We start from the raw sequence: 22037 nt of genomic DNA, 5'->3' as shown, positions 1-22037 counted from the left end.
TGCGGCCGCAGAAACGCCTATCTATTCCCCTTACAATCGAATCCCCTATCACAATAGCTCTCCCACTCTTTTTCCTGCCCTCCTGTGCAGCAGAACCACCCACGGTGCCATGAACATGGCTGCTGCTGCTCCCCCCTGATGAGTCATCCCTCTCAACAGTACCCAAAGTGATGTATTTGTTTTGCAGGGGGCTGACCGCAGGGGACCCCTGCACTACCTTCCTTGCACTGCTCTTCCTGCTGGTCACTCATTTACTATCTGGCTGTGTACCCTTTTCCTGCTGTAAGACCAACTCGCTAAACGTGCTATTCACGTCATTCTCAGCATTGTGGATGCTCCAGAGTTCATCCAGCCGCAGCTCCGGTGCACGCGCAGTTGGAGGTGGATACACTTCCTGCACACATAGTTGTCAGGGACACTGGAAGCGTCCCTGACTTCCCACATCGTACAGAAGGAGCATAGCACGTGTCCAAGCTGTCCTTCCATGACTTAACCCTTATATTACTTAATTTGGCAACAACAATGCTAAAAGTTACTTACTGATATAGAAAAGAAAAAGAAAAACTACTTACCAATCACTTACCCCTTTGGCTGTGACGTCACCTTTCAATTTCTTTCTACTTCTTTTTTGCCTCCCCGTTGCAGCTGCACCGGCTGGGCCTCCTCGACTCACCGACTGGGCCTTTTATAGGCCTCAGACGCTGCCCCGGACTCCCGCCTCCTCGACTGCCTCCTCGACTCACCGACTGGGCCTTTTATAGGCCCCTGACACTGCCCCGGACTCCCGCCTCCTCGACTGCCTCCTCGACTCACCGACTGGGCCTTTTATAGGCCCCTGACACTGCCCCGGACTCCCGCCTCCTCGACTCACCGACTGGGCCTTTTATCGGCCTCGGATGCTGCCCCAGACTCTCGCCTCCTCGACTGCCTCCTCAATTCACCGACTGGGCCTTTTATCGGCCTCGGACGCTGCCCCGGACTCCCGCCTCCTCGACTGCCTCCTCGACTCACCGACTGGGCCTTTTATAGGCCCCTGACACTGCCCCGGACTCCCGCCTCCTTGACTGCCTTCCCGACTCACCGACTGGGCCTTTTATAGGCCTCGGACGCTGCCCCGGACTCCCGCCTCCTCAACTGCCTCCGACTCACCGACTGGGCCTTCTATAGGCCTTGGATGTTGCCCCGGACTCCCGCCTCCTCGACTGCCTCTCCGACTCACCGACTGGGCCTTTTATAGGCCTCGGGTGCTGCCCCAGACTCTCGCCTCCTTGACTACCTCTCCGACTCACTGCCTGGGCCTTTTATAGGCCTCGGGCGCTGCCCCGGACTCTCGCCTCCTCGACTGCCTCTCCGAATCACTGACTGGGCCTTTTATAGGCCTCGGACGCTGCTCCGGACTCCTGCCTCCTCGACGAGGTGAAGCACACTCTGGGTCACAGGGAGTTAGGGCTTACCTGTGGGAGTGGTCTCAGATGAATATCTAAAGTTAAGACCCACGAATATAACTGTGAAAAAGAAAGAAGGACTTGCATTTATATAGTGCCTTTCATGAACACCGGACGTCCCAAAAGGCTTTACAGCCAATGAAGCACTTTTTGAAATGTAGTCACTGTTGTAATGTAGGAAACGCAGCAGCCAATTTGCGCACAGCAATCTCTCACAAACAGTAATGTGATAATGACCAGATGATCTGCTTTAGTGATTTGGTTGAGGGATAAATATTGGCCAGGTCACTGGGAATAACTCCCCTGTTCTTCTTGAAATAGTGCCATGGGATCTTTTACGACCATCTGAGAGGGCAGACGGCGCCTCGGTTTAATATCTTATCCGAAAGACAGCAGTGCAGCACTCCCTCCGTACTGCACTCGTGTCAACCTAGAATTTTGCGCTCGTCTCTGAAGTGGGGCTTGAACCCACAACCTTCTGACTTAGAGACAAAGGTGCTACCAACTGAACCACTGGCTGACACTGTGAGCAGGACAACAGTGAGAAAAGATATCATTCACAGACCAAAAGGGTATTCAAACTTTTTTACATTTAGACTGAGCTGTTCAGTAACAAATAGCGATAGCCAAAATGTGTACAAGGGCACAGAATGCAGATAGAGAGCTGAAATGAGCCCATTTAGCTGTTGGGAAAACAGCAAAGGAACAGGCAAACCAGCTTTAAGTACTGAAACTGGAGAAGAGAATGCTGTATGGTGACATGCTGTATGGCTAATTAGAATGAACCAGTGCAGAGGCCAGATAGAGTATCAGGAGAAATAGAGACAGCACAGAGAAGCTCTGTGAATAGGAAAAGGAAGGATCAATAGCTGTGGAGCTGGTGGTGGAAGGCACATCAATCGCAAGTCTCCTATATAAAGGCAAAGATGATCTAGCCCACAATTCTCAGCTGAATAATGCCACTAAATCTAACCTGATACCAAGTATAAAAGAAGAGAACAGCACAGGACTTTTCAATGATCAACAAACCACCATAAGTGGAACAAAGAAGCTTGTGTTAGTAATTAGTTATAAAGCCAGAGGAGATTTGGAGATTGTGGCTTGAGGGGGAAAAGAGGCTGTGCTGATTGCTGTTATGGGATCAATTTCTGGAAGTGGTTCCAGGTGATAGGATATGGTTGTTTGTCCAGCAGTTTACAGATCCTCAGGTGGTTAGATGGTTTAGCTACTCGCTGTGAAACAGCAAGGGATCCTGGTGACCAAATGCATGGTCAGATTCTTCCCACTGGTCATCCAGGTCAAAACCACCCAGCTGGGTGTGATCCACAACCCTGAGAGCCAACGGGTACACTGCAGAATAGAACCCCTACAGGTGATGCAAGAGATCCCAAGTAGTCCAGCTGTAGTAATGCGGGGAACAATGCGGGAAATTGTTAGTCGAGCCGACTCGGCCGTTTTGAGGCACGGGTATGCAGCAAGCACTTGATACAAGAGATGTTACAGCATTCCTGTTCACAGTCAGTAAATGGGTGGCCCACCAAAAGGTTACATGATGCACTGCGTTCACTAACACTAGTACAACTGTGCCTGGTGCGGAACAGTAACCTAACTGGTAGAACAGCCCACACTTATGGTCTCGCTACACTGAGTCAGTGGATGAACTGCTGGCTGAAATACCATCTGCAGTATCACACGTGATCAGGTGTCAAAGAAAGAGGAGTGTCTGCTTCTCCCATTCAAGGTTGTGCCAGGGAAAAACCTGAATAATAGTCGTTATAGATAATATGATTAAAGAGGGAAAAGTAGAGGTGGTCACTAGGGCTGCAATTTCACCTATCGAGGCAGGTTCAGTGCGGCCGGGGTCAATAGCGGGGTTCAAATCCGCTGCTGGCTGCATCCCGCTCTGTTGAAGTGATTTTACATTGATGGGGATTGTTAAGCCCGTCCAGCAAGGTTTACATCCAATTAAATGGAAGCGGGTCTAGTGACGCCATTTGATGACTCGTCATCAGTTGGTTTCCTTAAATGGACAATGTCCAAATTAATTTTGACAGTTGTGCTGTCAGTGTTCTACAGCATTGAGCTGCTGCAAACACTGACGATCACTGCATAGAGGTGCAGGGCTGCACCCTGACTCTCCCAAGACACTCCCCCCCCCCCCCAACCCCCAGATGCTTATGGAGGGAGTCACAGCATGCAGCGAGGTTCTCTTCCCTTACAAATGGGCTGAAGAGACCTCCCCAGGAGACCAACCGAGCCTGTTGCTCATTGCACAGGAGGGCACAAGCAGGAATATCGTCAGGAGGACTCGGTTGCAGTGGCGCAAACCTTTCAATGATCTCAGTAGATCACAAAACATTACTGCAAAGCCACACTCAACCTCATCCTGCTGTGCCACTCATTACATCCCCATCACTCTGCCTTCCTTACCCTACTCCTGCACATCTTTACTCACACCAACTTACTTTGCCCCTCCACCCATCCCTCTCTCTCTATCTACAGTATCACTTCCCCATCTCATCAGCCACCCCTCACACTCACCTTCATCCTAGTCCAATCATACCAATTAACAAATCACAAGGGTAGGCACTTGGGTGTTTTCACCAACGTTCATGTAAAGTTTCTGCTAATGTATTGTCAAAATTTGAAATCTTTATTTTCAACACTCTGTTCTTGGACAGATTTGTGTACACCTTGGAAGTGGTGTAGTGAGTTGCAGTGAATGGTGAGACAATGGTGATAAAAGTGAAAGGAATGGCATCGTAGGGATGTTTTTTGGTGTTGGTGTGGGGTGGTGCCAACTTGGTGCATCATGTGGCAGCTAGGGTGTACAGCGTGAAGAAAATCTGGCCATGGTGAGGCCATCCCTGGCGTCCCGGGCAGCAATGTACTCAGGTACTGATGCCGCCTGCCTTCTGCAGTATCAGTTGATTGCGGAGAAGGTTGGTGTTGGTGATGCTGGTGTTGGGATTCTGAGGACCAAGGTGAGATTTTTTTCAAGGGCACCGTGCTGATGGAATAGTTGGCTGGTGAACTCGAGATGACAGAAGCGATCTGTCAATGGTGAGAGAGGTTGTTCCAATGAGATGACACTGGATAGAGAGTTTGATCCAAACACTTGCAAGTTACATAAAGCTCAATTGATGCAGTAAGCAACAGCTTTCTAATCTGTAAGCAGTTTTGATCCTAGCCCAATGGCTAGATGGAAGGTTCGAATCGCACCCGCCTTATGAGAATTCTATACCCGGGAATTATTATTCAGAGTGTAAATGAAATAAGTCACGGACAGGAATGCTTCGGTGAAAAATCGCACATTTATTTGGTCTAGCATACACTGGCTAAAACATGCACTACTAAACGAAATCACTGTCTCTGTGGAGAATAAAATCAAGGTTAAAACAACATACAGTACAAAACTGAGGACCGGTGAAATGCAGTAATTTCCTTGTTGTTATGGTGGAGTCTAACTCCCCCCTTTCAGCGAATTACCCAGTCGCATGAAGCTCCCTCCCCAGAATAGTCTGAAAAAGCTTCACTTCCAAGAAAACTCTAAGCCCTTTACACCCCACACAGCTCGCCTGGCGCTCTGGTTACCAGCTTGGGACACTCGCGACCATGCTCACCAGTTGGTCTCGATCACTCAGCTGGTCCTTCTTGTCGCGTCAGTCTTAGTGGAGAGAGAGAGAGAGAGAGAGAGAGAGGGGGAAAGCTCGAATGCTGGAGAACGCTCCAGAATGCTAGAGAATGGTGAAAAAGAGTCTATCTTTAAAGGAGTCCTGCTACCTTTACCTCTCCTGCCAATCTTTGAAATCCTTTTGCTTCTAAGTACTCCGGTGCTTAGTTGGTGATGGGCCATTAGACCCATGTGTATTGCACTGATGTCACTGGGTCTGGGACATCTCTCGGCTTTTGTGTAGGGAAGAACTGGCCCCTCTTGGTCTGGCCAAGCTAGTGGGTCCATTGTTCTGCTTCTCTTCTGAGATGGAGGTGAGAAGTGCCTTTGCATATTAGAATGGTTTTCCAATAGTTTATGCATGCCTCAGATATCTGAGCCCCTTTCCTTTTGCTAGGGCGAACCCTTACATTCTGGATGACTGACAGGTCTTTGTCACAGCCAACTGCCATGCGGTCTCTGGAGTTTTAACAAACCAGCCTTTTCACGTATCTGCACATGGTGACCCCATCACAGGGAAAGTACTCCCAGAGAAAAAAAACCCACAAAGTCCACAAAATATTCTCGACTGAGTCCATTCTTTAAACAGAGACATTGCAATCTCTTCAGTCCCCGTTAGATGCTTTTTCTTTCCATTAATCATCACTCGACAAGAGAGCAAAGGCAAAAGTCTCCCACAAGTGAAGCTGTTCCCCTGATTTCACGTTTTAAAACCCCAGAACTATACCTCTTCTGGCATGTCACAGTTCCCTTCTACAGAGTCAAAACATAAGAAAACGGCTTCTTCACACATAAGATCAACAAGACGTTACCAAAAAAAAATCACCGCGCACGTCACCCAGGTGGTGACATATTACAAAAACTACAACAGCGCACATCGCCAAATTATAGCCAGAATATAATACACTTGCTTACAGAACTTTGGTACATTACAAGTTTTGGCAGGGAGAAACCATCGTCAACAATTACACCTCTCCGAGTCGATCTAACATCCCTTGCCCACTGCATTCGGAGCATCTGGCTCCATCGCCTGCGGCTGGTGTACAAAAAATAGCTCACAAGCAACAATTGTATGATGACTAATGCATGGGAACAGACGCGGATCCAGGGAGGAATCTCTACACTCAAACCGATATCCCACCACGGTGGCGAGACAACCCCCTTGATCTCCTCCCCCACTTCCACTGTCTTTTGCTCTAAAGTGTAAAAATGTTTCTGGGAGAGCTCAGCGGTCTTTATTAACTCAGTGAGGTGCTCCGGCAGAAAAGGAATCGGGTACCCGAAAAGCTCCACATAGTCCTTCCTGGAGATGCGTGAAGGTGTTGTTCACAGTGAGGTGAATGGTCGAGGGTTCGCGGATGGGAGTAATTCGCTCTTGTGCCTTGGGTTTGAAACAAAAACTGCAGTCGCTCACCGCACACCACATGTCCTGGCTGTACTGGTAGCGGAGCGCACTTGTGGTGACACAGTATGTCCCATTCCCCACGTTTGCTACCTGTGAAGGCACGTGATCTGGTGCCATCACTTCTATGGTGCAATTGATAGGTTCCACGACTGCAGAAGCAAACCCACATGCTGATCGAGCAAAAGCATTCAAGTGCTGGGGGCACAATATTACGTGTGCATCCGGAGAGGTCAGTGCCCGTCATAGCATGCTCCCACTTTATGACATACGGTGGGACCGCTTTAAAACGAACATGCACTCCTCCACGAATGACCCCGACATTCTCAACCTTGTATACCGATGCTGGCCGGGATGGCCCGCCCATTACCGGCATCCTCACTACAATTCCCATCACTGTATGATTGGACCGCCCGCAATCTACCGGGACAGGGTAGGCTTCAGAGGCTAAACGAAGCTGGCACAGGCTCAACAAATTGATATACGGGTGCAGTGCAGCGAGATGCTTGTTGCTTAACCATGAAGGGACATGACCTTGCCTCAGGCCCTCCAGGGTGCTGCGGCCCTCGCCCAACAACCCATGCTCCATACAGCACGCACACCTCATTCTGTGCAGCCTGCTCCGAGGCGATCCTGTCCTCCCGTATCAAATCATTAACAGTTTTAGCATGCCTCTCCAGCTCCGCAATGACCTCCTTTAAATGAACGGTCATTGCCTGGTCCTCATGAAGCTCTGAACCCACCACTGTGTTCTCTTTCCCTAGAATCTTATGCAGTTGGTTCTTTAACCCAGTGATCTGCATCTGGAGTTGTACATCATCCATACTATTAACAACACCCATTCCTGTACTGAGCACTGTGGCTACGTCGTTCCAGGTCCCTCCTCTCTGCCTCCCAGACCCCACACTATTCCCAACATTCCAATCATAAAGCTGTTCTTTATCTACATTTCCATAGTCCAGTTCATAAAACCCCTCGAACATCACTTTTAACAGAGCTTCTTAAAGATTCTCCGTCTTCTTCGGGCACCACACAGGCAGGTGGTCTTCAGTCCGGTTCAGGATCACGGATGACACGGAGTAGTGCACGTTCTGAAACAAAACTTTGTCAGTGGGGATTAACACCAACCCATTCCCTGGACCCCTGCTGGTGGTGGGACACCTATCTACAGTCATCTGTACCGTCGAGGCTCTGGGCAGAGACTTCCTGGTGTATGAGATGAACTCTGTGGCGTTGATGGTGTTCAGGGGATTTGGGATCTCAGGAGTCCACACTTCGCTCCCAACCAATCCCACCCCCAGCATCCTGCCACCGCCTGCTAAACGCGATCGACATACCAGTGGGGTGGATCTTTTCCGACCCCCACATGCACACACAAATCCCTTCCTCGGTTTCCCACCTCTTATCCCAAACCACATTCACTCCTCCCTGACAACCCGTGATCATCCGGTACGTGCCGTTACTTAGTCTTTCACAGTCAGCTGTCTGGTGCCCTAAGCCACCACCACCTGCAGTGGAATGTGTCTCTTACAGCTAAGGGACACCCATTTACCCTCCGTTACCCTAACCCGGGAGGTGGTGACCCCTATTCTCGGGCATGGGATGGACGCTTCACCATAGGTGAACTTGTCATGGCTGAAATATTGGGTGGAATTCAACCCCAGCCATCCTGGCCATCTCCCCTTGTGGAGATAGACGCTCGCCCCATCCTTCGAGCCACCCCCAGTAGTCATGGTCGGTCCGTCTCTGCAGATGCAGCCGAAAACAACCGATTCCTCGGTGTCGCCCCTGCGACTCGTGCTGGCTTCAATCATGACGATCAGGGTTACTATGACTGACTTCATCTTGTTCTTGGGCGTTCCCTGAAAACACACAGAAAACAACGTTGTCCTTGGAGTGATGCCTCACCTTTCCAGACGCAGCTACACACGATTACATTTGGTAACCGGAATATACAGACAAGCTAAGGCAACAGACAGGAGAGAAAGAAGTTATGTTCAGCGTCACCCGTCTCCGGGTGGCCACACTAGGTCTCCTCGACCCTGGGCCTCTTATGATTCCGGCTTCCTTCGTTCATCGGTGTGTAAGGAGGCGTCCACAGCTCCCTTGGCCATGGGATCCTGGCACTCCTCCTCAATCCTGCCCCCACAGGCGGAACGGCTGGTCCCACTGTGGGCTCCTCACAGTGTCAGATTATGGGCTGGAGACCCACACCTGTAGCGCAGCTCACCACTCCCTGCTGTTTCTTCCTCTTATCAGCTCTTTCTCCAGGGTTGAACAGCTTGCACTGATTGATATGGAAACCACTTCGTGTGTCGGGGCATTTTGACCACATATACCATTGGACTTGTCTTATCCACGGTACTGTATGGTCCCATGTATAGCGGTTCAAAAGTCCCTACCTGGCGAAGTTTCTGACCATTACTTGATCTCCGACCTTCCACTCGTGGTGCCTCTGAGGCTCAAGCAATAAACGATTTCTACGACGTTGCTTCCCCATGTTACTGGCAGCCTGCCAATGGATTTGTTTGAGATGCTCAAACAGATTCTTAACAAACCTTTCCCGGTTCACCTCTCTCAACTGACCTTCCATGAGAACCGGTGCCAGTACATGGCTGGGCGTTCTCATGACCTGCCAGTCACGAGCTCATCCGGGGAGTACCCTGTGCTTCTCAACGGGTTGGCTCGAATCCCCATCAGAACTAACGTCATGACCTCCACCCATTTTCTCGGCGAGACTCCCGTTTCCTTTCGTAACCTTTCCTTGATGGTCCTATTCATTCGCTCCACAATCCCCGATGACTGCAGATTGTGGGCGATGTGCCATTTACCCTCTACACCTAGCATCTTCAGAGTCGCCTGCATGACTGCCCCTGTGAAGTGACTTCCCTGATTGGACTCCACATACTGTGGTAGCCCCCACCTAGAGAACAGTTCTCTCACTAGAATCCTTGCGGTCCCCAAAGCTGTGGCTGTTCGGCAAGGGAAGGCTTCTACCCATTTAGAGAACACATCCAACAGGACCAGGCAGTACTTGTAACTCCCCTGCGCGGTGGGCAATGGCCCGATATAATCGACCTGTATGGACTGCCATTCTCCTAGTGTGTCCCATGGATACCTTCCTTTTCTGGGGGTCAGGGTTGTTTGTTTGCAGTGCACACCAAGCAATCTGCACAGCAGTCGTGGACGTCCTCCCTCGTTGCGGCCATCACCCGGCCTGTTCCACCCATTGCCAGGTGGTCTCCGGCCCGGGATGCCCCGCTCCTGGACCCTCATGGGCCGAAGGAATTCTCTCCGGTGCTGCTGCGGGACTTCCCACTGTTCCCCTCTGTAAACCATCCCTTCCTTTACCGTAATACCTGCCACTCCGTATGGACCCTCTACCTTATCTTCCTCAGCCAAAGTCTCCAAAACAATCTTTAGGGCGGAATCCTGTGTCACGACGATCTTTAGGTCCAGGGCCAATGCTACCCCTGCACTCCCTTGTGTCCCACTTCTGTCTCTGATCGCAGCTACCAGACTCGACCCATAAGGATCCCAAAACGTGCCCGTTCGAGCACCTTCCTTGTCCAGTACATCGGCCTGCTGATTGCCTCCGCAGTGGGTTCTGTCTTAGAATGGGCCTTGACTTTGTGGATATAGAAATCCCTCTGGGTTCCTATCGATGTTATGATCTGTTGCAACAAAGGCTTGGTTGCTAGGGGTTTACCTTCTGCAGATGAGAACCCACGACGAGACCAAATGGTCAAATAATCTGTACATGAATTGCAAGTGAACATGCTGAGCGAGCAAATCATGTAGGATGTAGGGAACTCTTCGGGGTGAGTAACCACATACGCCACCGCCGACAGTTCAGTGTGCTGGGCGCTCATGGTGCTCGGGAGTTTAATGGCCTTGGCAATGCCTGCCTTTGGGTCAAAAATCCTGCATCCAGTGAGTCGCTCTCCTACCACCACTGTACTGGACCCGTCTACATAGATCTCGCGGCCTGTGGGATGGATCCTAGTCCGAAACCCTATGTCTACGTCCCATACTCCTTCAACAGAACATTTGTGAGCCACCCCTGGGCAGATCAAATTTGTGGCGAGCTTGGGCTCACAGGGGCCTTTCACGCTCAAATTCATCTGCTAGAGCAATAAAGTCCAGCGAGCAAAGCGTGCACTGCTCACCGTGCCGTCCTTTATCCTCCCATCCAGAAGCATCTGAGTGGGCGTATGATGGGTTAAGAGAGTTATCGGGGACACCCCTGTGAAGATTTGTGATCTCTTCATGGCCCAATGTGTGGCGAGCAGGTGCCTCTCACAATTGGAGTACCCCCTCTCAACATCTGTGAGGATTCTTGATGAGTATACCACAGGCCTCAGCTTGCCATGCTGCTCCTGGAGCAGCACTGCGCTTACGCTGTCTCCTGTGGCAGCTACCACCAAAAAGAACTCTTCTCCCCCATACTCCCAGCCAACTCCCTTGTGGAGGAGCCAGGGTAGAGGGGCTGCCATAGCGGAATAGTCCTCTCTGAAATCCCTGCAGTAACCTGTGAGTCCCAGGAAGGAACTTACCCCTGTTACCGTGGTCGGGGCTGGTAGCTCCTGTACTGCCTTCCTCCTCGCCTCATTGATGGCCCTCTCCGCAGCACGCACAGTCAGCCCAAGGAATTTTACTTCCTGCTAGCCGATCTGTGCTTTCCTGGGATTGACCTTGAACCCAGCTTCCTTTAACAGGCTCAGCAGCTCAGCCAGCAGTGGGCCATGCTCCTCCCCCTCGTCGGAGAACAAAAGCAGGTCGTCCACATACTGCACAAGCTGCTGTGGTCTGCTGAACCCTTTTAAACAGTTGGCCATACATTGGTGGAAAATAGAAGGACTGTTATGAAATCCTTGGGGAAGGCAGGTCCATGTGTACTGCTGACCCCTGAAAGTGAATGCGAACTTATTCTGGTACTCCGTTTTGAGAGGGATAGACCAGAATCCGTTCGAAATGTCCAGCACCGTGAATGTTTTCGCGGATGCAGGGATACTCTCGATCAGGTCGGCTACGGCTGCGATGGTGGGGGCACAGGCTGAGATGTTCTTGTTAAGAACCCGATAGTCCACAGTGGCTCTCCACGAATTGTCCGGTTTCCTAACCGGCCAAATCGGAGAGTTCCTATGGGTCTCAACACACCCTGCTCAACCAGTGATACCAAAGCCATCTCTAAAGCTGCCTCTGCCTCTCTGGATAAGTTGTACTGTTTCTGTGGTCGGGCTATGGGGTCTCCTTCTACTCTGACCTCCACCCCTGCTACCCTCCCGCAGTCAGTCGTGTTTGTGTGTACCGAATGCCACGAGGTTGGCTCGCACATCCGCTCTGTACTCTGCCGGGGTAGAAGTGACCAAAAGTTCAAGGTCATAACTACCCTTGGGCTTCATTGTACGCGCGGTTCCCTTACCTTGCTTCCCTGGTATAATTACCACCTCCTTCTCCTTTCCCGTGCATACTGCCCCCCATAGACAGTGATTCCGGAAATCCACCAATATCTTGTGGGCCAGTATGAAATCTGCCCCCAAAATGCCTATTCCCTACCGCTTTCACCGCATCAGGACACATTTCCACTCCGTATGGAGTGTCCCCCCAGATCGATGGCTAGCAGAATGGAGAAAGACCCCGTTCGTTCGTTCCCGGTGAACCCTACTAAGTTTGATAGAGGTGATGTGGCCGGGTTATCTGCATAGACAATAGCGCTTGAAGCTCCAGTGTCCAGCAGATAGGATCCTTGCATCTTCTCCACCCCCATCTTCACGCACGGTCTTTTCCAAGCATCATAATTTAGTGAGCACAGGTAAACGGGCTGAGAAGCCCCTAGTCATGGGTCGGGATTGTTCGGGGCGGATGGGAGTACGCTGCCTACTGCCACGTCCACCCGACCCTGCCCTGCCGGATAGACTGCGCGGAGAGCAGCCACTAATACCGCGAATGGATCAGTGCTGCTTCCCGCCACAGCTGCGGCTTTCCACGCGGGCGCTGGGGGATCCCCTTTCCCGCTCCCTCTGTCAGGGACTGGGCAGTCTTTCCTCCAGTGCCCTTTACTCCCACACCCATAACAACCCTGCTTCTTCTCTGAGCTACCCCCTTCCTGGCGCCACTGTTTTCTAACGTTGCCTCCACTGGGCTTTAACTCGTGCACTCTGCCCTTCGGGTTGTCATCCTCACCCCTACCATTCTTAAAAGAGAGCGTTAACTGCCGGATCACCCCCTCTTCTGTGGTCTGGGGATCCCTGGAATTGACCCAACCCTCTGCTTTGGCCTTGAGCCTAGGCAGGCTGTTCGCCACCAGGGTCCTCAGCCAGTGAGCCCTAGGCTCCCCCTGCAGCTGCGCCCGGTCGGGCACTCCCGCGCAGGCACTCCGGTAGACAGGCCAAAGCTTGTCCGTGAAAGCCTGCAGTGCCTCCCCAGCTAACTGCAGTGTCCTCTCCATCATTGGGGCCCAATAACCTCTAGGATGTCATCCTTTATCCCCTCTAAAGTACCCTGCCCCCTCTTGCTACCCGCTGAGAGCAACTGGTACAACCTACTATCCAGGGAAAACAAAAGTAATTTGGCTGACTCAGCTTTGTTACAATTATTGATCCCCCCCAACCTGCTCCACATCCATAAAATGGACAGATGGGTCCCCTTTGCTGGTCAGTTTGGTCAGGTTAGAGACCATTGCCTGCAGCTGGGAGGTCGTATACGGGACCACGAAGTCACTCTGCAGTGGGCCTTGTTCTTGGTGCACCCGTAGGCAGTCATATTACCGCTGCCGGACAGGGCACTTGGGTCCTGGTTCCAGCACTTCGGGCGGTGGTCAAGCGTCCTTCTCTGCCTCACAGTGCTCCTTATCTTTCTCCTGCTCTTCCTCATCTACCCGGGCCATTCCTGGAGCTACCAAACAGACCATCCCTTTGGCCTTAGATCGAGCATCGGTTAAATTCTGGATCTGCTCCTGGCAAGGACCATGATTACCCGTATCAAACCCTCTAGTGCTGGCGGCTCTGTATGCCACCTGAATATCCTTCACCTGCTCTTCCAGCACCTTTACCTCACTTGACAAGTGAGCGTTCTCCTCCCTAACCGCCCTCTTGTTCCCCTTTGCCTCAGTTACCTGGCATTGAAGGAAGTCCTTATGGTTATGGAAGGTTTCCTCCTGGCTTATTCTTCCCCTCTTCTCATCCCTTAGCTGCGTGCATAACCTGCTCCCTACTACAGCCCTTGCGTCTGACTGTGCCTCGGACTCCCTGAGCTCTGCCTCTGACTTACCAGCCTGCTCATCTAGCAGTTGGACTTGCCTTTGTAGACAGACGAGCCATATCGCCATTTCAATGCTGCGCCTATGCTCCTTGCCCACCGTCCATTCTGCCGCTGCGTCCGCTGGACGCTCAGCATGCAACAAGCCTAGCACCCATTTCTTAGTGATGTTAACCTTCTTAAATACATATGAAGAAATCCCTTCCTCCATTTGGGATTTTTTGCCAGAAGTGCTGTCCATGACTGATTTACACTCTTTTAACGCAGATCCCTTCGTGGTCGCCATGAGATGTAAGCGGTTTTGATCCTAGTTCAATGGCTAGATGTACGGTTCGAATCACCCCTGCCTTACGAGAATTCTATACCCGGGGATTATTATTCAGAGTGTAAATGGAATAAGTCACAGACAGGAATGCTTCAGTGAAAAATCACACTTATTTATTTGGTCTAACATACACTGGTTAAAACATGCACTACGAAACAAAGTCACTGTCTCTGCGGTGAATAAGATCCAGGTTAAAACAACATACAGTACAACACTGAGGACCGGTGACATGCAATAATTTCCTTGTTGCTATGGTGGAGTCTAACTCCTCGCTAGCAGCAAATTACCCAGTCGCATGAAGCTCCCTCCCCAGAACAGCCCGAAAAAGCTTCACTTCCAAGAAAACTCTGAGCCCTTTACACCCCACACAGCTCGCCTGACGCTCTGGTTACCGGCTTGGGATGCTCACGACCATGCTCACCAGTTGGTCTCGATCATTCAGCTGATCCTTCTTGTCATGTCGGTCTTGGTGGAGAGAGAGAGGGGGCAACGCTCAAACGCTGGAGAATGCTCCAGAATGCTAGAGAATGGTGAAAAAGAGTCTATCTTTAAAGGAGTCCTGATGCCCTTGTCTCTCCCACCAACCTTTGATATCCTTTTGCTTTTAAGTATTCCAGTGCTTAGTCGATGATGGGCCATCAGGTCCATGTGTATTGGACTGATGGCCCTGGTCTGGGACATCTCTCGACTTTTGTGTAGGGAAGAACTGGCCCCTCTTGGTCTGGCCAGGCTAGTGGGTCCATTGTTCTGCTTCTCTTCTGAGATGGAAGTGAGAAGTGTCTTTGCATATTAAAGTGGTTTTCCAATAGTGGATATCTGAGCCCCTTTCTTTTTGCTAGGGCAAACCCATACATTCTGGATGACTGACAGTTCTTTGTCACAGCCAACTGCCATGCGGTCTCTGGAGTTTGAGCAAACCAGCCTTTTCACGTATCTGCACATGGTGACCCCATCACAGGGAAAGTACCCCCAGAGAAAAAAACCCCAGAAAGTCCACAAAATATTCTCGACTAAGTCCATTTTTTAAACAGAGACTTTGCGATCTCTTCAAACCTTGGAAGCTGAACACCTATGAAATGGGAGTTTTTATGGAGCATTTGTAGCTGTCAAGTTAAGAAATCATCCTATGCTGACACAACACCCGACTTCCTTACCCGACATGATCCCCGAACAGCGGGGAAGCCGTTGGCGAACTCTTACAATCTAAAGTTACCTTAAAATACTTTTTAAGTGCCTGTTAACAAGCTCTTAATTGTCTCCCCGCCACTTGGTGTCGGGTCTGTTCAGCGCTGACAGACCGGACACCTGGGAGATTAGCGTGGAGGCGGGTTGACAGCTGGGTTCCGCTGTCAATCATTTCACAGCTGGCCCGCCTCCGATCCTTTCCTCGCCGCACCGGTAAAATTCCAGCCTAGGAGTCAGGCGACGGCAGTGGAGCTGAACGAGACTGATGCAGTAGCACTGATGCAATGGAAAGCTCAGCTCGCACAACACCAGAGGCAATAGTCTTAGATACTGGGGTGAGGCTTTGTGAGGAGGTGTTGTGAGGAGGCTTTTGCAGCAAGAGCATGCGAGGGGAGCAAGGTCTACCTGCACAGTATCTCAGCACCAGGGAACCCTGGTGGTCCTGATTGACATGAGCTGGGAGAGACTCAGTGAATTGAGGCAGTATTACAGGGTGCACAAGCCCAGGGCATTGGGAACTCAATGGTATAGTTACAAGGATAGGCTTTTGATCCGGTATTACAAACCAAAGCCAACTGAGAGACAAAATCGGAAGGATTCTGGCAGCTAGTGATACCACTGATGTAGCAAAAATATATTCATGGTAGACTAAGATGTGTCTCTGGCAAGACGTGAAATAAACACCTTAATACCTAAAGGACAGACTGTTGCACCTCTTTCATTGGCCCAGCATCGCTAAGGATCAGGCTAAATGTCAGCATATGGGTAAATCAGGGTATCGCAGAAAAGCTTAGTTGAAACCAATACCCATCATTAATCAGTCTTTCAAGAGGGTGGGCATAGATATCATAGGTCCCATATTTGTCAGGAGTCAGTTGAAGAAATGCTATGTGTTAACAAAGGTAAACTATGGAAGGGATTTTAGACTTCCATCCATAACGGGCGTGAATACAGCAGCCACCATTGGAAGGCCCGGACCAGGTTCAGGTTCAAGCCTTATTTAAATACCACTGGCAAGCTGCAGGTATAAAATACCAAGCCAGCTATCAGGTTGGATCGGGGTTGGGGGGGGTGCTGATTCCGGAAAGGGTCAGGCACTGGCCAGCAGCGGGCCACAGTGGCATTTCTCCCTGGCCCTACAAGAATTCTCTCGTCTCTCCCCCAAGACAATATTGGCCCAGAAATTGCAGTCGGAGGCGTCCCGCGGATTTCTATGAACTTACCTGGTGGTCCGTGAGGTTCGGAGACTTGCGGTCCTGGACCTCTATGCAAAGGCATGCGTAGAGGCCCACATATCTCAGGGGTGTAGCTGCTTCGCACGTGTCCCTGGGATCACATGGGCCGGCCCAACCAATCAAAGTCGGGTTATACTTGTGGTGAGTAGCCACAAACAGTTGTTTTAAGGACCGCCAGTTAGGCAGTCACCACCTGATACAAATGGGCGGGGCGTGTGCTGTGCAGTAACAACTGCTTTGATAAAAACAAACAAAAATCATAAAAACTGCCAATGCTGGAAATTTGAAACAAAAACAGAAATTGCTGGAGTCGGTCAGCAGGTAAGTCAGCATCTCTGGAGAGGGGAACAGAGGAGCTGACATTTCGGCTGAGTTTTGACAAAGGGTCCAATCCTGGAAACGTTAACACCTCTGTTCTCTCCACTGTCGCTGCCTGGCCTGCTGCGTATTTCTTGCGAGGGGTGTATAATGGGGAATTTGGGTGCATGCCTCCACCACCCCCCTCCCAATTTTCTGAAATGGACAAAATCTCGACAGGTGCTCCTGAGGGGCGAAACTATGCGTTGGGAGTGAGAGTTCATAAAATGACCCCGATTAATAAACACTTGAATGAACATAAAATTAATGAAATTAGCAAATGTATTCCTTTAACGATACATTGACAGTATACCATGCAAGTCACTTATTGCCAGCACTTTCACTGGAGTATATAACATTGCCCCACATATTTCGTATCTTTTGAAATGATTATGACTGTCACGAAAACAAAAGCAAAATACTGCGGATGCTGAAAATCTGAAATAAGAACAGAAAAATGCTGGAAAGTACCCAGCATGGTCAGGCAGCATCTGCTGACAGAAAAGAAAAAAGACTTGTATTTCTATAGCACCTTTCATGACCACCAGACTTCTCAAAGCGCTTTACAGCAAATGAGGTACTTTTGGAGTGTAGTCACTGTTGTATATGAGAAATATGAGAAACACGGCGGCCAACTTGTGCATAACAAGCTCCCACAAACCGCAACGTGATAATGACCAGATAATCTGTTTTTTTTTTTGCTATGTTGATTGAGGGATAAATATTGTCCAGGACATCAGGGATAACTCCACTGCTCTTTTTTGAAATAGTGCCACGGGATCTTTTACGTTCACTTGAGAGAGCAGATGGGGCCTGGGTTTAATGTCTCATCTGAAAGATGGCACATTTCACAGTGCAGTGCTACTACTGCACTACACTGGAGTGTCTGCCTAGATTTGTTTTTGTGCTCAAGTCCCTGAAGTGGGACTTGAACCCACAACCTTCTGACTCAGAGGCGAGTGTGCTCTCCACTGAGCCACGGCCGACACTGATAGAGAAACAGAGTTAACATTTCAGGTTGATGACCTTTCTTCAGAACTCTTTGATGACTATCATTTCTTTTGCTTTGAATTAAATTAATTGCTTGACAGTATGAGGGATATTATATGCCCAGCATGCCCCATTTTACAGGTTATTTGGGAGAACGGTATACATTGCCAACATCCTCACTAGAAAGAGGTACCATTCTCAGAATGAATATTTAAAACATGCCTGGTATTTTATTTCTCTTTGAAATGCTCCTTTCCTGGATCTCAGATTCACAAGGAATTAACCTAAGCAATTCCTCCACAATGTGCTCCCCTTGATATGAGATACATGAACAGCCCGTAGTTTGTGGTCAGCGGTGAAGCAAAGGCATTTGCCGCTGGCTCTGACATAAGCTTCCCACAAAGTTCTCGCGATCTCTGTGGCGAGAAGTTTGGCTTTTCGACATGCAGTTGGAATCAGTGCAGTTTAATGGGAATCCCACAGTGCGAGCTGCTGTGATGTCACACAAACTGTCTAAGCAGCCAATCACAATGCCGAATTCTCCCAGGCTGAGAACCAGGAAGTGAGCAAGTTCCTTTGATTCTAATTTTTTTTAAATATTGCAGAGAGCAAAACAAAGATTGGGGCTCTCACATTGGGAACAGCTAAACCTGAAATAAAGATGAACAAACGTTTGGGCTGGATTTTCGGGTCATTTGCGCGCTGGGTTTTGACCTCCTGTGGCAAAAATGGGGCGGTGAGGTCTTTTGCGTCCGGTCGCGAACCCCCAGTCGGGTTTTGCGGTGGTGCTTAGAAGCACCGGCAGGGAGAGCTGCGCCAGGGTGTGCAACGGCTCTCGTTGAGACACTCGCAGTAATTTCGACTCGCACCCGACCCGTACGCCTCAAAACGCGCCCCGCTTTGACTGCCAGGGGAAACACAGCTGTGCCAGCAGCGGTGGTGAGGTAGATAAACTGCAAAAAAGGTAAGTTCCAGTGTTTGTTTTTTTTTTTGTAGCGATTTGTGTCGTAAGGACGTGGGCAGTGTTTTTTGAATGTTTTTGTGAATTTCTTTTTTTTAACCCCCTCCCAAGGCCTCTCTCGGAGCGCTCCCGGCCCCGCACTTTAGTTGGCGAGGTTCCCATTTTTGCGCCGCAAAAGTTGTACAATACCTCCTTTTGCGCTGCACCCCGGCGCAGGGCCCAGGTGACAAAAATTACTCCACACACTGCAAACATTTAATTGGGTGGTAACTTTCCTGCCCCGCCTCCGTTTTCACCCCAAAAACGGCAAAGCCGAAAATCCAGCCCAAAGCTTCTTAAAACTTTTAATAAAAATGGATACAGTTGACACTCCTCAAAATTATTTTTAGTTTTTCAGGGCCATAACGTTTGTTTACCAGTCAATGTACTGCTAAAAACCCAAGTTACACCTAATTCAAAAGGATCTAATTTTTAATGGGTATTATCACGGAAGAGCCGAAGTTTTCATTGTTTTCCCGGATTGACTGATTACCAGCTGTGGGCAGGGGGGCGGGAGACGAGGATGGGAGTGGGTGGGGTGGGGGTGCACCCACAGAGCAATCAGTGTCAGAGCAGTGAATGACTGACCGCAACTTCAGGAGCTCCGTGTCAGGATGCACACACGCTAAATCCTGAATTTGTGGTCCATTTCAAAGGGGTAATAACAGCAAATGCTGCTCTTTCGCTGTCATTACCTAGCACAAATTACAGGCCATTATTTCTCTCTTAACTTCAGCTGTGCATTCCTGAGGTCGTGCGCAAGAATGGACCTTGGCAGCGTACATGAACAGGATTGTTGTCATCAGGTTCCAAAGGCTAACCCTCTTCAGGCAGCGATGGACAACTACAATGAGTTGGTTAATCAGGGGCAGCCTGTGGTCATACAATCCTTCAAGGACGATCCTCTGCACCCCCCCCCACAATCCCTGCTTTAATGCTTATTTCACTCAGTCATTCAAATAAGATAACTGCTGTAACATCATATCTAATGTATGACCTGCAACAATTCTTTGTGTAATTCCCTGTATAAATTTATCGAAGTACAGTGTAAAAAAAGAAAGAAAGACTTGGGGCCCGAAATTGGTGGCCCTGCTGCCTGCTGCTGCCGGGTATTTTCTGCGGTCTCCCCTCCGTGACAGATTCCTCTTGGTCTGATGCCGGTGGGGGAGGAGTGCCGCAGGGAACCGCCTGCTGACGGTCGCTGGCGGCCAAGTCGCGTAAGTGGCCTCCCGCCCGCCGAGCTGCCATATTGGTGCGGGCGGGAGTCGGCGGCACCAGGGGGAAGGACCACTGCGTTGGAGGCAGGTCTAACCCCGACGGTAAGTACCAAAACCTGCAAAAATGGTTAGTGAACATGTTTTCATTTTTATCTTTCAGCGTTCTACCTGTATGGGGTCCCCTGAAGGTGTTCCGGTGGGTTTATTTTTTGCGAAGATTTTTATTTTTCAGTGTTCCTCCCCCCCCCCCCCCCATCACTGGGCCCGACTCAATCCTCAGCAGCACTTTGGCAAGGATTGCATTTGCCACTGAGATTGAGAGCTCCGGCCCGCTGCCGCCCAAATTGATGGCATAAACCATTATTTGGCTGCCGGGTGGTACTGCCATCTCCTTTAGAGGAACCTTCCTGGCAAAATATCGCTTGGTCTCTTGGCGGTCCTTTGGGCGGCACTTGGGCAGTTCTTGACTTTCACCAAGTTCGGGCCCTTGGATTTATATAGCACCTTTCACGACCAACGGACGTTTCAAAGCGCTTTATAGCCAATGAAGTACTTTTGGAGTTTAGTCACTGTTATAATGTGGGAAATGTTGTACTGTGTACAACAGTGGTGCAGCATATATTGGCTTATTCCAAAATCCTCATTTTATTAAGAGGGGAAATTAGCTTTTTAGTACACAATTCCCCCATTAAGTACTTTTTCTATATGCATAGAGTAATATGTTTGTTTTTCATAGGTGACGTCATACAAGGAAAGATTGCCTGTTGCAAGAATAGAAAAGATCCTCGGGCACTGATTATATCAATATCAATTAACAACATGAAGCAAACATACAGTCTTCAGTAAAGGTTCTGTCCTTCAGTCCCACAAGGTCTGCATCCAACTCTTCGTTACGTTTGAACATTTCCACTTCTCAATATGTGTGATAGTTTGAATATTGCAATTGTCATTGAAGTATATCTAAATGAAGTACAATCTATGAGGTCCTATGGTCTACAATTATTTTTTTTGATAAATAAAGCAACTGAATAAATTTGAATGCTGTGAGTCAGTCATGGGTCAGTTTATGAATATCAGACGATTGCAGTACGAGTCCTACTGATTACACTATGAATAATATGCAAACTTGAGTGTTATTTTGGAACTTGTTTGTCCTGAGTTAATTCTAATGGCGACCGTTATGAATGCAGAGGGTAGTTTTCAAACTGTCCGCAGGGTGACTGTACCTCATGCCCCTCGAGAGCTAATTGACCAGTATCTGGAAAATTTCCAAAGAAGGAATAATGTAGGAAATTTTTTAATTTTTCTAAACTCCAGCTGTAAGTTGCATCACAGAAAGACTGTGACTTACAAATGCAAAACATTAAAATGCAGGTTTAAGTTTTATTTTAACTCACTGTATAGAAATATATTCCACGTAAGGGGCCACAATGCCACAACAAGCCCTTGTGTGTAACCTAGAGATTTAGCAATGACATTGCCAATATAATTTGCATTTAGAAGATAAGAACATAAGAAATCGGAGCAAGAGTAGGTCATTCGACCCCTCAAGCCAGCACCACCGTTCAATGAGATCTTGGCAAATCTTCTACCTCAACTCCACGTTCCTGCACTATCCCCATATCCCTTGATTCCCTTAATATTCAAAAATCTATCGATCTCTGTCTTGAATATACTCAACGACTAAGCATCCACAGCCCTCTGGGGTAAAGAATTACAAAGATTCACCACCCTCTGAGTGAAGAAATGTCTCCTTATCTCAGTCCTTATTCTGAGACTGTGACCCCTGGTCCTAGACTCCCCAGCCAGGGGAAACACCCTCCCTGTACCTACCCTGTCGAGCCCTGTAAAAATGTATCTTTCAATGAGATCACCTCTCATTCTTTTAAACTCTAGAGAATATCGTCCCAGTTTACTCAATTTCACCTCATAGGACAATCTCCGCCCC

At 49.3% G+C, this 22037-nt stretch overlaps 1 protein-coding gene across 5 annotated transcripts in view; it reads left to right on the top strand.

Annotated features, from left to right (window-relative positions):
* The window catches only part of prmt3 (protein arginine methyltransferase 3), a 323649-nt gene extending 302521 nt beyond the window's left edge, over positions 1–21128 (top strand). For 3 of the 5 annotated variants that reach the window (XM_070898645.1, XM_070898646.1, XM_070898647.1), the window contains exon 16: positions 20826–21128. In XM_070898645.1, the coding sequence (XP_070754746.1) occupies positions 20826–20935 (110 nt within the window). In that variant the 3' untranslated portion in view covers positions 20936–21128. Of the gene's footprint in view, positions 1–19608; positions 20192–20802 lie in introns of all 5 variants that reach the window. The other 2 variants (XR_011596499.1, XM_070898649.1) reach the window with 2 other exon arrangements.
* The last annotated feature ends 909 nt before the right edge of the window (positions 21129–22037 follow it).

The sequence above is a fragment of the Pristiophorus japonicus genome, chromosome 14 (genome assembly GCF_044704955.1).
Source record: "Pristiophorus japonicus isolate sPriJap1 chromosome 14, sPriJap1.hap1, whole genome shotgun sequence".
In the NCBI taxonomy this organism is placed as follows: domain Eukaryota; kingdom Metazoa; phylum Chordata; class Chondrichthyes; family Pristiophoridae; genus Pristiophorus; species Pristiophorus japonicus.
The sequence above is the reverse complement of the archived record's forward strand: the minus strand, read 5'-3'. Positions and strand labels throughout refer to the sequence as shown.